The sequence below is a fragment of the Rhinatrema bivittatum genome, chromosome 13 (assembly GCF_901001135.1).
Source record: "Rhinatrema bivittatum chromosome 13, aRhiBiv1.1, whole genome shotgun sequence".
Taxonomy (NCBI): domain Eukaryota; kingdom Metazoa; phylum Chordata; class Amphibia; order Gymnophiona; family Rhinatrematidae; genus Rhinatrema; species Rhinatrema bivittatum.
Window position 1 is genome coordinate 19,756,180 of NC_042627.1, and position 14,129 is coordinate 19,770,308.

At 43.7% G+C, this 14,129-nt stretch overlaps 1 protein-coding gene across 3 annotated transcripts in view; it reads left to right on the forward strand.

Annotated features, from left to right (window-relative positions):
* HCN4 (hyperpolarization activated cyclic nucleotide gated potassium channel 4) overlaps positions 1-14,129 on the forward strand; it is a 337,366-nt gene that overhangs the window by 233,598 nt on the left and 89,639 nt on the right. For all 3 annotated transcript variants that reach the window (XM_029575658.1, XM_029575659.1, XM_029575660.1), the window contains exon 4: positions 6,284-6,502. In XM_029575658.1, the coding sequence (XP_029431518.1) occupies positions 6,284-6,502 (219 nt within the window). The remainder of the gene's footprint in view (positions 1-6,283; positions 6,503-14,129) is intronic.

Consider the following 14,129-nt stretch of genomic DNA (forward strand, 5'->3'; position numbering starts at 1 on the left):
CTCTCTTACCCACATACACGTCTGTTCAAATAGTGGGAAAACAGTAAAGCAGCAAAGCCACAAGTTATGCCATTCATATAAGGACAAAGTGCCGTTTTCAGGAATAGGTGATACAGCTTTCTAGCGCAAATATGCCCTGGCATATTTTCTTGGAACGCACCACAATGCAATATAGTCACTGCACTTCAAAGAGGATATGGGCACCACAATCCGTGAAGAAAATTGTGTATTAAATCCTTGTGCAAGTTGTTTTCTAAGGTCAGAAAGTCTAATTTGTGGCAGGATGCCCTGTTATTTAGATACGTTTTTACAGGAAAGATCATGAGGGTCCCAGCCACTCAGAACTAGATTAAAAACCGTACCAAGACAGCGCCTAAGGTCCATCCCATTTGTTTCTTGGAAATCAGCATTTGACCAATAAGGACCGTTGCTACTTTTTTGTGAAGATAGATAAAATGATGCACAGAGAGCAGATGGCACAACTTTCTCAACGTTTTCCTAATCAAAATCCCCCTAGAGCCAATGAATAGGCCCTATATATATTTATGCTGCAGGGTAAGGAAAGCTACGGATAGCAAGCTAGAAAGCTGAGCTTTATGTTTCTGCATTTATCATGTTGTCTACTTTCAGAGAAACAAAGCCTGCCATGTGACTTGTGTGGTTTTGTTTAGATCCTCTCTTTCACATTCTAAAGATTTCAGTGAGCAGGGCAGACTGAACCAGTGTCAGCTGCCTGGGGCTCACATCTTTCCTTCAAAGTAAAAACAGTATCTGAACAATAAGGAGCCCTGCCACCGATTATGTTTTCTAAAACTAGAGAAAATTACACAGAACAGCAGATATGGCCCTTTTCTTACACACCGTTCTTCTCACCCCCACCCCCCCCTTCCCCAGAATTGGCACGTCAACTGGGAGCTTGTTACATCACAGAACATCCGCGCCAGTTCAAGAAAGGCTATAGGTGCAACCACTGGCCTGCATCCTTCTGCTAGTCGTTAGGCCATAGCTTGTGGCAGGATTATTAATCATTCTGCTTCCGTTTCCACGTGAGCAAAAGTCAATGGGTCCCACACAGCCTTCCAGTAAAGTGACCAGATGGCTCCAGATCATGAAGAACAAGTTGATTCCGTCATGACTTTGCCCCATTATCCATTCGCAGTTGCTAGAGAAATTGGAATAACGTGTCTACAGACGCAATGGGGTAAAACCAGCACTGGCTCAGCCTGAACATCATGACATGGAGCCGCCTGCTTGCCCGTTTGCCCTCCCTCCCTCCCTCCTTCCTGCCAAAGCTGTCTAAGAGCAGTTTTTAGTTTAGTTACAGTGAACATCCATCACCACTTATAGAGCCTGAAACAATGTGTCTAATTTTTCTACAAAAGCTTGTTATTCGTAATCCCTTGTGAAATTCAGCCTTACTTGTTCAGCATCTCTTATGTGATAATGCTCCAGGTCAAGAGGGAGAATAGGTAAGAGTACTTGGGGAGGAAATGCCATGAAATCTATCCCTAGAATTATGATGTAGCTCGGTGCTCAAGAGTTTAAGCTGTGGTCAGATATTTTATTGCGTGGCCACTGTGCTGATTGAGAAAGAGAGCTATAGTGTCTCCATACTTCCCATGGCCCATTGCCTATTTCTTCTCTGAAAATAGTGTCTGCACACTTGGGTGCCCTGACACAGGTTCTGTTTTATAAAACCAAGCAAAGTAGAGTGTTTCAAGAATGAAGGCTAGTAGGAATGTGCATTTGTTTTACCCCCTTGGTAGGATGTGATAAATGGATTGATCTTTTTTTTTGGTTGCTTATGATGAAGCGGCATGAAAATCGATTCCCTCAAAAGTTTTTGGAAATTTCTGAAAATTTGCAAAGTTGAATTTTCAGGAAACCCCAGGTAAAACTCCTCCCTGAAATCTAGTGCCTTCCTGCCCCCCCCCCCCAACCCATTTGGTGGGGCAAAGTAGTCCATGACAACAGCTGGCTTTATTTTTCAAAATGGCGTGGGCGTGACAGGGAGCGGACGGGGATTGCTCCTACCCTTACTAGACCTCCGAGATATTGCAGTAAGCCTTGGAGGGGATGGGGGGGGGGGGGTCAGGAGTGGGGGCACTAGATCCCAGAGATTTTACAACATCAGGATGTGGGGCAGGGGAGCAGTTTTTCCCTGTGCAAAGTCATTGTACTCATTATCCTCCTCGAACAATATTTGAAATGTGCTTTTTATACTTTTGTTCCAGCGTAAGAGGGAATTAAGGTGAAAAGGCCTGTTGTTCCTGGAATTAGTCTAAACAGGGTTTCGGGAATGAAAACCACATTTTTTTTCCCTTATTAAATCTGTTGATCCACAATACCCTTGAACTGGAACATTTTTTCTAAAAATGCTTGAGTTGCAACCAGTCACTCCAATTCAAGAAAGATTATGCATTGGGCTTTCCATGAGGATTGGGGGGGGGGGGGGGGGACCTGGGCAGTGAAGCGTGGGAGGGGGTCCCCCTCTCCTGCACATACTCCCCCTCCTAGGTCCTCCCCCCTTCATTTAGTACGTGGCAGCAACGGAAAGAAGTTGACGCTGGGCTTGTAAGCAGTGCACGCTCACAGGCCCTGCAGTGACTCCCCTCCTCCTGTACCCGGGCTTCCTGTTAGTAAAGGAACTTATCTGGAGAGGGGGCCACCGCGGGGCTTGTGAGCACAGGCCTGCTCACAGGCCCTGCGTTAACGTATTCCTGTTTCTGTCATGGCCTAGCCTTGCCATCTCCACATGGAGAGGTTTAATCATTGTCAGGGATTGGCTGGGGCTCCCGATAGGGAGCAAGGCTTAAGTTGAAGTCCCATCAGTCGGGCTACACCAGTGAGCTCTAACCCGACAGGCTGAAAAGCGCAGCGCCACAGACCAGGTCAGTCCCATGAGCAAGCACCTCAGCCAGCGCACTGGGACTCCCCAACACCACAGGCCAGCCCTGAAACTGTAATTGCGTTCCCGGGGTTGTGCCAAATTCTCTGTCTTCCCCCGAGTTATTATGCTTCTGGTTATTAGTGATGCCAGTCAGATTCTGTAAATGATGAATTTCTCTCCCCCCTTTCTCTAACTCTGCAAACAGCTTTTTCCTTTTTAATAAGCGCCTGTAGGGACTCGAGTGCATGGCCCTTGGTCTAAGGGAAGAGCAATTAAAGCTGCAAGGCATGAGCACGCTATTCCAGTATTAATGGAGAAAATCTAGGACAAGGACTCTTTCTTCCTTTTCGGCACAGATAGAGTGAGACAGAAGGGGAAGGTATTGGTTACAGTTCCTGCTAGCTCCAGAGTCCAGCTCATTATTACCATTTGGCTATATATAGGACCTTTCTTCAGAATAGGATCTTGATGCACTTTAAAATTCAGTACTTGTGGTTCTTTGGGGAGAGGACAACCTTTTGCTTATTGCATTTCGTTTGCTTCCATTAATCATTCGTGGTATCCCTATCTTACTCACCTGCGTTCGTCATGTACAGTTCTGTGTACACAAGCAGCTCTGCAGACATCTACAATAACTATGATATGTCATAATAAAATAGCCCAAGCTGGCCCAGTGGCTCAGTGTGGGGTGCAGGATTCCCAGTTCCAGCTTTTACCCCTCAGACCAGACTGGGCTGAAGATGCTGCAGAGACAGCACTCCCAGGTCTTTGTGTCAGGGAGGGGGGATCGGACGTCCCAGCCATCGCACAAGTGACACTCCATGCTGCTGCAGTCTGCCTCCCCTGGTTGATGGATTATGGGTGCAATGGCTGAGCTAGGTAGAAAGGGGATGGGTTAGAAAGCAGGAAGAACCCCAGGTAGCTGTGAATAAAGGCTCCTGATGGCCGGCTCAGATCGAGTTAGAAGTCCAAAAGAGCCAGAGGAAACTGCCACGCCAAAAGAAGAAGAAAAGAGCCTGCTGGATTGGTGGCAGTGCTGTGCCCTGCCAAATGTCAAGCTTGAGTTCGATTCCTGGACACTCCTCAATGCACGAGGAAACACACGCAGCATTTTCCACCTTGGGCGGCTGGCAGCACATTTCTGGCACCTGACCTGCATGCAACCTTCCAAAGAGCAGAGGCGAGAAGGATTATTACTATTACCCAATTACAGTCTGTTAAGCACGCTATCAAATCAAACAAATTAGCAATATTAGCATCACAGAAAAACAGAATTTCACATTCAGGTACATTCCCTATTGATTCAATGTTTAGTTTTTGGAAGACATCTTTATCATTTGTAGAATTTATAGAGCAGGAGATACAAGGCTGGGACACGTTTGCACTCTCAACATTAGCAGCAGGTACTAGCCTAAGGTTGCGATGTCACCCAAGCTGTGTTCCCTTTTGCCTTCATGGAGATGTAGCTTTACTCTTCTTTGGAAAATCAGAACTACAATTCCATGCAGCCAATGAGGCAAAACCAAGGCTAGATCAGACTGGTCGGGTTGAACTGGGTGAGGTGGTAACCCTTGGTAAATAGTCCCTTTGTTATGTATTATTATTATTATTGTTAATTTACTTTATTGATCGCAGTATGTTACACATGTAAATCAGTGATGTATAGAGAACAAAATTAAATTCAAAACATCTTAAACTGAATTTAAAATAGATAATATAAAATCACAAAGAAACAAGAAAATTACAGCACAAAACATAAAATGTCATAGTACTAAAACAATAGAGCATAAAGCATAATAAAATTATGATAAACGGAGGTCATGAATAAAATTATTAGAACTTACAGCACTGGCCCTTGCACAGCACAGCTACTCTGTGCAATTGTTCAGCTTAAAGCAGCGGTGCCTTTTACTACTAGGGAAAAAGAAATGTCATCAAAACTCAAAATATGGAAAACGTGCACTGAAAATAAAGTAATCTGATTCGTTGACCACAGTGGCACATTGTACTCTGTTCCTGTCCAGAGACTGAGATAAGGGTTCTTACCTTAGCTGTTTTATGTTTGTTTTCCTGGTTTGCCATATGTACCATGTTTTTCTAAGAAAGAAAACCAGAATTACTTATTAGGGTTATGTATGGCGAAAGTTTTTTGTCTTGTTTTTATTTTCATTTAGTTGGGGAAACGGGGGGGTGGAGGGGGGGAGGGTCCGTTGTTTTTTCCTGTGTCACTGTTCTAATGTTTCATGTTGTTGATGTCATTAAAGCAACAACCAGAAATAGAGTGTGGCGGTGTGATAATGAATATGCTTCCGAGTGAAAAAAAACACAGACTGAATGCAAAGTTCCGATCGTTCAAACATCCAAAATGGATGAATTAAGCTGTATACAGATCTTTATAGTTTGTTCTATTGCTGGCATATACAATATATTGTCTCTCCAGAAGCAGCTCATTTGCGAAACATGTGTGTGTCAGGGGAACACAGCTGTATTATTAACCACCTTAAAGCACTGTTTTTTTTCCAACGATTTATGAAATAGTCCATTTTGAATGTTTAAGCAATCAGAATTTTGCATTCAGTCTGTGTTTTTTTCAATGGATTTTGAAGCAAACTCATTATCACGCCGCCACACCTTTTTTTAAATTTCCAGACTGATATTTGCGTGGGTCTGGGCTTTCTCCACATGCTTTGCTGGATTAAAACAACATCAGCAAATTGAGAGAGTGCCCCAATTCCTCAAGAGAAAAACTCAGAACACAAGTTATCCTGCCTGGTTTTCCCCAGAGGTGCATAGGCTGCTCCTCGCATGCCGTTCCCCCCTCCCAATCCCACACATCCTTACCATCATCAAAGTCTGTGACCACTATTCTGAATTACAGACCTGCTGGCAAGTACCAGTTTTGAATACAGTGCTGGCAGGGCAGGAGCAACTGGGAATCACTTTGGTGCCATTAGGACCCAGACTCAAATGATAGTAAGGATAAGGGAGTCCAGTGGGGTGGGGGGGCTTGCATGGGCAGGTGGGCGGTGTTATTGGCTGGATGAGATGGAGCTTTCTTAGAATGTCGGGGGAATTGTAGGGCTAGGCTGCAATAAAACAGGACAAACTCAATGACGTTTTGTGTTGTTTTGGATTGGAAATGACACAAAATGGAACAAGATATTTAATTGTGTTTTCCCTTTTGTATTAAAACAGCTCATCCCTATTACTCATGGGAACTTCACAGGAATTCTGTATATGTCTATTTAACCACAGACAATCACTGTCTCACAAGATCAATGGTGGACTTGCTCACCCACCTTAATAAGGGAGGGGTGGGAAAACTCATAGTTAGATCTCTTCTTTGTCATGGGTGCAATCTCTCTCTCTCTCTCTCTCTCTCTGTGTTTGCAGAATGACTCCTGGGGAAAGCAGTATTCCTATGCACTGTTTAAAGCAATGAGCCACATGCTGTGTATTGGATATGGGCAGCAAGCCCCTGTTGGCATGTCAGACGTCTGGCTTACCATGCTGAGCATGATTGTGGGTGCCACTTGCTATGCCATGTTCATTGGCCATGCCACTGCGCTTATCCAGTCCCTGGATTCCTCCAGGCGGCAGTACCAAGAGAAGGTGAGGACTTGTCTCCATTTTTAAAACCCTTGCACATAGCAAAAATGTTTGCTCATTGCTGCGAATCTCTCAGAACTGTGATTGTTCCTTTCAATTTGCTAACACCCGATGCCTTTTTCATCTGCAGATTAATACGTGACTATTTAATCACAGACACCCCACACAGTTGTGTCAACACACCCTTATCCTGATTTGTAGCACCCCTCTGCTATTCTAGCACAAAACTCTCATTGAGCTCTGCCATATGAAGTGCCAGGCTGGGTCAAACCAATGGCCCATCCAGCTCAGCATCCTGTCTCCACCGGTGGCCAGCTGTGCTGCCTGGAAGTTCCATTACATATTATGATCCCTAAGTTTTCCTGGATAATAATTAACTAATCTGTCCTCAAGAAACTCGTACACACACACATTTTTTAAAACTCAGCTATAGTACTAGACTTGACCCCATCTTCTAGTAATATATTTCATAACTCAATTGTGTGTTGACTGAAAAAAAAATACATTCTTAGATGAGTTTTAACTCTGCTACCAGTTAATTTCATGGCATATCCCCTAGTCCTAGTACTATTTGAAAGAGTAAATAACTCCTATTAACCTATTCCATACCACTTATGATTCTATAAACCTCTAGCATATCCCTTCTCAGTCATTTCATCTCTACGCTGAAGAGCCCTAGCCTGTTTAGCCTAAGCCATTCCATCTCTGTAATCATTTGTGTTTCCTTCTCTGCACTTTTTCTAGTACTGCTATGTGGTGACCATTACTGCATATAATATTAAAATTGTGATTGCCCCATAGATTGATACATAGATGATGATATATTCCCAATTTTGTTTTCTACTAGTTTCTGACTAATTACTATCGTTTGATTTAGGAATGTGCATTCATTTGAAACTAAATGGGAAATTTTAACAAAATTTCCTGTTTCCTTTCAATTCATATTTAAAATGAAACAAAAATAAAATGAACACAATTTCATTCATTTTTGTATGTTTAACATTTTGCTACTACCAACAAAAAAAAACCCTCCCTAGTGGTATGCCAGTAGCAATCATAATGCAATCTAATTTGACATAATCATTGGAAGGAGGACATTAAATAAAACGACTATAGTGGCATATAACTTTAAAAGGGAGACTATGATAGAATGAGAAAACTAAAAGGAGCAGCTGCAAGGGTTAAAAGTGTGATTGAGGTGTGGACATTGTTTAAAAATACCATTTTGGAAGCCCAGATAAAATGTATTCCATGCATTAAAAAATGGTGAAGGAAGCTTAAACGACTGCCAGCATTGTTTAATGGTGAGGTAAAAGGGACGGTTTAAAAAATGGAAAGCAGACCCAAATGATGAAAATAGACAAGAGCATAAGTACAGGCAAGTTAGATGTAAAACAGTAGTTAGACAGGCCAAAACAGACTTTGCCAGTGAGGCAAAAAGTAATTAAAAAAAACATTTCAAGTATATTCGAAGCAAAAAGCCTATGAGGGAAACATTTGGGCCACCAGATGAACAAAGGGCAAAACAAATGCTGAGAGAGGACAAGGCATTAGTAGAAAAACTGAATTAATTATTTGCCTCAGTCTTTACGGAGAAGGATGTTGGAACTATAGCCACACCTAAAACATTCTTTAATGGTGGAAATTCTGAGCAACTAAAATAAATATCTGTAATAGATCATCTTGACAAACTAAAGAGTAACAAACCACCGGGACCAGATGGCATCCACCCTAGAGTTGCTAACCCTTTACTAGTATACTGTAACCTTTTATTTAAAACAGCCATGATTCTTGAAGTGGCCAATGTGATGCTGATTTTTTTAAAGGGCTCCTGGGAGATTTTGGAAACTATAGATCAGTGAGCCTGACATCAATGCTAGGTAGAATGGTGGAAGCCATTTGTAAAAAAAAAAAAAAATATATATATATATATATATATATATATATATATATTGGCCATATAAATAGACATGGCTTAATGGGAAAAAGTCAACATGGTTTTAGCAAGGGACATCTCATCTTACCAGACTTCTAGAATTTTTTGAAGCTGTAAATAAACATGAAGATAATGGCGAGACAGTTGATATAATATATTTTGATCTTCAGAAGGCATTTGACAAGGTCTCCCATGAGAGATTCCTCAGGAAATTACAAAGTCATGGGATAGGAGGCAGTTTTCTGTTATGGATTAGTAAATGGTTAAAAAGCTGGAAACAGAGAGTAGGACTAAATGGGCAGATTTCCAAATGAAGAAAGATTGTTAGTGGCGTACCATAGAGATCGGTACTGGGACTGAGCTGTTTAACATATTCATAAATAATCTACAAAAGGGAACAACAAGTGAGGCGATCACATTTGCAGATGACACAAAATGATTGAAATGTGTTAAAAAGGCAGCAGATTACAAGGGACTGCAGAAAGACCTTGAGAGACTTTGAGACTGGGCAGCTGAATGGCAGATAACATTTAATGTGGAAAATTGCAAAGTGATGCACATAGAGAAAAATAATCCCAACTTCAGGTACACGATGCTGGGTTATATATTGGGAGTCACCACCCAAGAAAAGGACCTTAGAGAGCTCGTGGACAATACACTGAAATCCTCAGCTCAGTGCACGTCGGCGGTCATAAAAACAAATAGAAGATCAAAAAGGATCCAAAAAGGAATGGAGAATAAAACGGAAAATATCATACTGCCTTTGTATCGAGCCTTGGTGCGCCTGTACCTTGCTTATTGTGTGCAGTTTTGGTTGCCCCATCTCAAGAAAGTCATGGCAGAACTAGAAAAAGCGCAGAAGAGGGTGACAAAAATGATAAAGGGATAGAATATCTTTCCTATGATGAGAAGCTATGCAGGCTAGGAGTCCTCAGCTTAAAAAAGAGATGGCTGAGAAGGGACGTAATAGAAGTTTATAAAATCATGACTGGGGTGGAACAGGTAAATAAAGGATGGTTATTTACCCTTTCAAATAATGCTAAAACAAGGGAACAATCCATGAGACTGACAACCAGCAAATTCAAAACACAAATCATACAAAGTACTTTTTTCACTCAGTGCACCTTCAAGCCGTGGAATCTGTTGGCATAGGAGCTGATCTAGGCAAGGATGGACAAGTTCATGGAGCAAAAGTTCATAACACATAAGCCAGGTAAACTAAAGAAAGTTATTGCTAGACCCAGTGGCGTAGCCACGGGTGGGCCTGGGTGGGCAGGTGCCCACCCAACTTAGACCCAGGCCCACCCAACTGGCACCGGAACTGCAAGGCTGTCGCGGGATCCCATCCCCGCGACAGCGAACAAGAGAACCCACGCCTCGCGCGCCATCACGGCACACGTGGGGAAGCGCTGCTGCGGCCGTATGGCCAACCGGTCTTCCTGTTCGGGGGGGGCGGAAGCGCCGCGCGCAGCTTCCGCTTCCTCCCCCCAATGCAGGAAGATCAGCTGCCTCTCCTGCTGCCACCCGTTCTCCTGCTATCTTCGGACCAAACGGCCCGCCGAACTTCCTGTTTGGGGGAGCGGAAGCGCTGCGCACAGCTTCCGCTTTCTCCCCCAGAGCAGGAAGATCAGCTGCCTCTCCTGCTGCCACCGGCCTCCTCCTATCTTCTTCGGGCGTCGGGCCGTATGGTCCGCCGATCTTCCTGCTTGGGGGGGGGAGGGAGGAAGCGGACGTTGTGCGCTGCGCTTCCGCTCCCCCCCCCCCCCGACAGGAAGTTCGGCGAGCAGTACGGCCCGACGCCCAAAGAAGATAGCAGGAGGCCGGTGGCAGCAGGAGAGGCAGCTGATCTTCCTGCTCTGGGGGAGAAAGCGGAAGCTGTGCATGTGCTTGAATGTGTATGTGTGGATGAGAATGGGAGTGTGTGTGGGTGAAAACTGGAGCCTGGGTGTGTATGTGGGTGAGAATGGAAGCTTGAATATGTGGGTGAATGGGAGCTCGAATGTGTGTATGTGTGGTTGAGAATGGGAGCCTGGGTTTGTGGGTGGGTGAGAATGGGAGCTTGAATGTGTGTATATATGGGTGAGAATGAGAGCCTGGGTTTGTGTGGGTGGGTGAGAATGGAAGCTTGAATATGTGGATAAGAATGGGTGCTTGAATGTGTGTATGTGTGGGTGAGAATAGTACCTTAAATGTGTATATGTATGGATGAGAATGGGAGCTTGAATATGTGTGGGTGAGACTGGGAGCATGGGTTTGTGGGTGAGAATGGGAGTCTGGGTTTATGTGTGTGGGTGAGAATGGGTGCCTGGATGTGCGTCTGTGTGTGCATAAGAATATAAGCCTGGGGAGGGGTGAGAAAGTGAGAACTTGAATGTGAGCTTGTAGGGGGGTGGGGGGGGGGGAGAGCATATGAGAGTGACAGCTTGAGTGTGTGAGAGGGAGTCTGTGAGAGAAAGCGTGTATGTGTGTGTGTGTGTGTGGAAGGGAAGAAGACAGTAATAGAAGAAAGACACTGAAAAGGAATTAGGAAACATAGAAACATAGAAACATAGAAATGACGGCAGAAGAAGACCAAACGGCCCATCCAGTCTGCCCAGCAAGCTTCACACATATTTTCTCTCATACTTATCTGTTTCTCTTAGCTCTTGGTTCTATTTCCCTTCCACCCCCACCTTTAATGAGCTATAAGGGAAAAAATGGGAAAAAGAGACCAGGACCAACTGATTAGAAAAATACAAAGATCAGACAAGAAAGGTAAAAATATATATCTATATTTTGAGATGTTAGCAATTTAAATATAAGCAACACAACCGCTCTCTCAAAATTTATGGACAGGTAGGAGCCGTGTATAAAATCGTAATAATAAGAAGGCTAAAGTACCACAAATCACCGTGAATGATGTTTGTATCATTAAGTAAACCTCATACTTAGGCGCAGATGTGAATGCTATGCTGCATAATTTGGCATTATTTATCAGTAAAAAAACAACTAGTAGACCTGCATGCCTACAGCCCACCCATGTTAACCTTGTGCCCACCCAAAAAATCAATTCTGGCTACGCCACTGGCTAGCCCTAAGAGTGAATAGCAGGAATTAAGATTTGCTTTATGGGATCTGCCAGGTCTTTGCGACCTGAATTGGCCACTGCTGGAGACAGGATGCCGGGCTCGATGGACCTTGGTCTGAACCTGCATGGCAATTCTTAGGTACTTATGTTAAATTCTTATGTTCATGTAATTCGGAACTATTTATATTTGGCTGGTTTTTTTTTATTTAAATCCACCAGAACTCCCTCTGCTTTTCCCACATCCCCTCTATAAGTATACTTTAATTCCCCCTTTTTAACAATATCCTTTGATGCTACCTCACTCCAAACTATGTGCCCTCTGATCCCAAATACCCTCTCCCCCAAACTCTTGTGTCATATGCTTCTTTTCCTTCTCGGTGCAGGTGCAATCTCCGCTCACTCCTGCCCTGCTAGTGGCATGCTTAGAAATGGCGCCGGTAGACTGAGGCTGGTGCCATTGTTTATAAAAAAACTGAGCCCAGCCTGGGTCTGGCCTAACTGACACCATTTTGTGCAGAATAAATTAACACCGGCACCAGCACTATGTCTGAGCATGCCACCGGTAGGATTGGAGCTCCTGCCCTCATGTACAAAAACAACAACCCGGTAAAAGGATTTAGGAGCAGGAGGGATGTTTTGTCGGCAGTGGTGAAAATTAAAACAAAATAAACAAAAATGAACAAAATGTTGCTCGTTTTTCATTTGTTTCATTTTAAAAACAAATTGAAAGGGGACAGGAAATGTTAAAATGTCCTGCTTTGTTTCAAACAAATTAACATGCATACGAATTACCAAGCGATCCTCATGCCAACTAGCTTCCCGGCTAGCTGTAATTTCTAATGATGCCTCCATCCTGTCAGACGGCTTCTGTTGATATTAAAGTATTGATTTCTAGCACAGCACTGGCACTGCATCGATGTGCTCAACTGGCAGTGTTCTTCCTATTTGTGTGCTGATAAGAGAAAAAACACAACTTAAGATAAGCATGCCTTGCCTAAGCAACAATAGTCAATACATTTGCATTTCCTCAGCAGTTAGTAGCCAGGCAAGGGCTTCAATGAGCCCAAATCAGAGCTGAGGAGGCGGCCCCACTCTATACACACACACACACAGGCACAAACAGTAAGGACAGTATTGCTATTGGAAAACCTAATTTTAAAACTGTGAGGATAACTTTCAAACAACTACACGCGATGGCACATACACGCGTAGATGGCCACGCCTAGATCTTCGATAGCATTTTATAACCCTCTCATATTAAAAAAAAAAAATGTGCGGATCATTAGCACGGAACATAAGTGCACATGTATGCTGACGCATGAATCCGTGCAATGCACTGAAAGCACATACTTTTCCTACCTGTTTTACTCGTTAAAGTAAAGTAGGACTTACTTAAAACCCGATTTACGTGTGCGAGTCGGCATATTTTATAGCATGCACACATATTTGAAATTAACCAGTTTTACCAGTTACTCCACCCATTCACCCAGTCCTTCTCCAGGACATCGAGACCCTCCTGGTTCTTCACTCTGATCTCCCCCCCCCCCCCCCCCCCCCAGTTCACTCAGCCCTCCCACCTGCCAATACTACATTATAAACCAGTCTGATCTAAATTACGCAAGATAATAATTATCAGGTATAAAATTACGCAAGTAATTGCCAAATGTATATATGTGTAAGTGTCTTTTAAAATGGCAGCTTACACTTGTAACTATTGGACCCGCTCCAGAACGCCCCTAAACTTGTCCTTATTTCACGCATGTATATGTGCGTGTGGAACGTAAAGTACGTGTGTACTTTCAAGTTTTATTAATTTGAGATTACATGCTACTTACGCGCATATATGCTAATTTTTACGCATGTAATTCTTTGAAAATCACATCCTGTATGTATGGTTTGTCTACTTTTTATAAGAAGATTCTAACACTACCAAAGCATAAATGTCATAGAAACTACTTGCGTCTACCCTAGCAGGAAGCATCCAAGGTCATTCATTCTTACTTCAGTAACCACTAATAAATATACCATTAATCTCACATTATGTATATATCTGGGTGCATTTTCCAGAGGGTGCCTTTGGAAAAGCGCTTACTTTTCAATCCATACAAAACAAGCCAATATTCAAAGACAAGGTAACTGCGTGCATATTTTGCAATTATGGCTTTAAAACATTCCCACCCAGGATGCCGCCTTCCCCACAGCCAAAAATGCATGCACACTTTCAGGTGGCTATAAACTCCTTACTCAGACGTAGCAGACTGCAGAGGAGTTAACACTATTTTTACCAATGTTAAAGGCTCAACTCTTTGAAAATGCCCCACAATGGGCCGGATTTTAAGAACCCGGCGCGTACAAATCTACGCACCTTGCGCGCGCCGAGCCCTAGGAGAGCCCCGGTGGCTTTCCCCGTTCCCTCCGAGGCCGCTCCCATTTCGGAGCGGCCTCGGAGGGAACTTTCCTTTCGCCCCCTGGCACCTTCCCCTCCCTTCCCCTATCTAACCCACCCCCAGCCCTACCTAAATCCCGCCCCCCCTACCTTTGTTTTATTATTTACGCCTGCCTCTGGGCAGGCGTACGTTGCGCGCGCCGGCCGACTGCCGGCACGCAATCCCTGGGCCCAGCGGCAC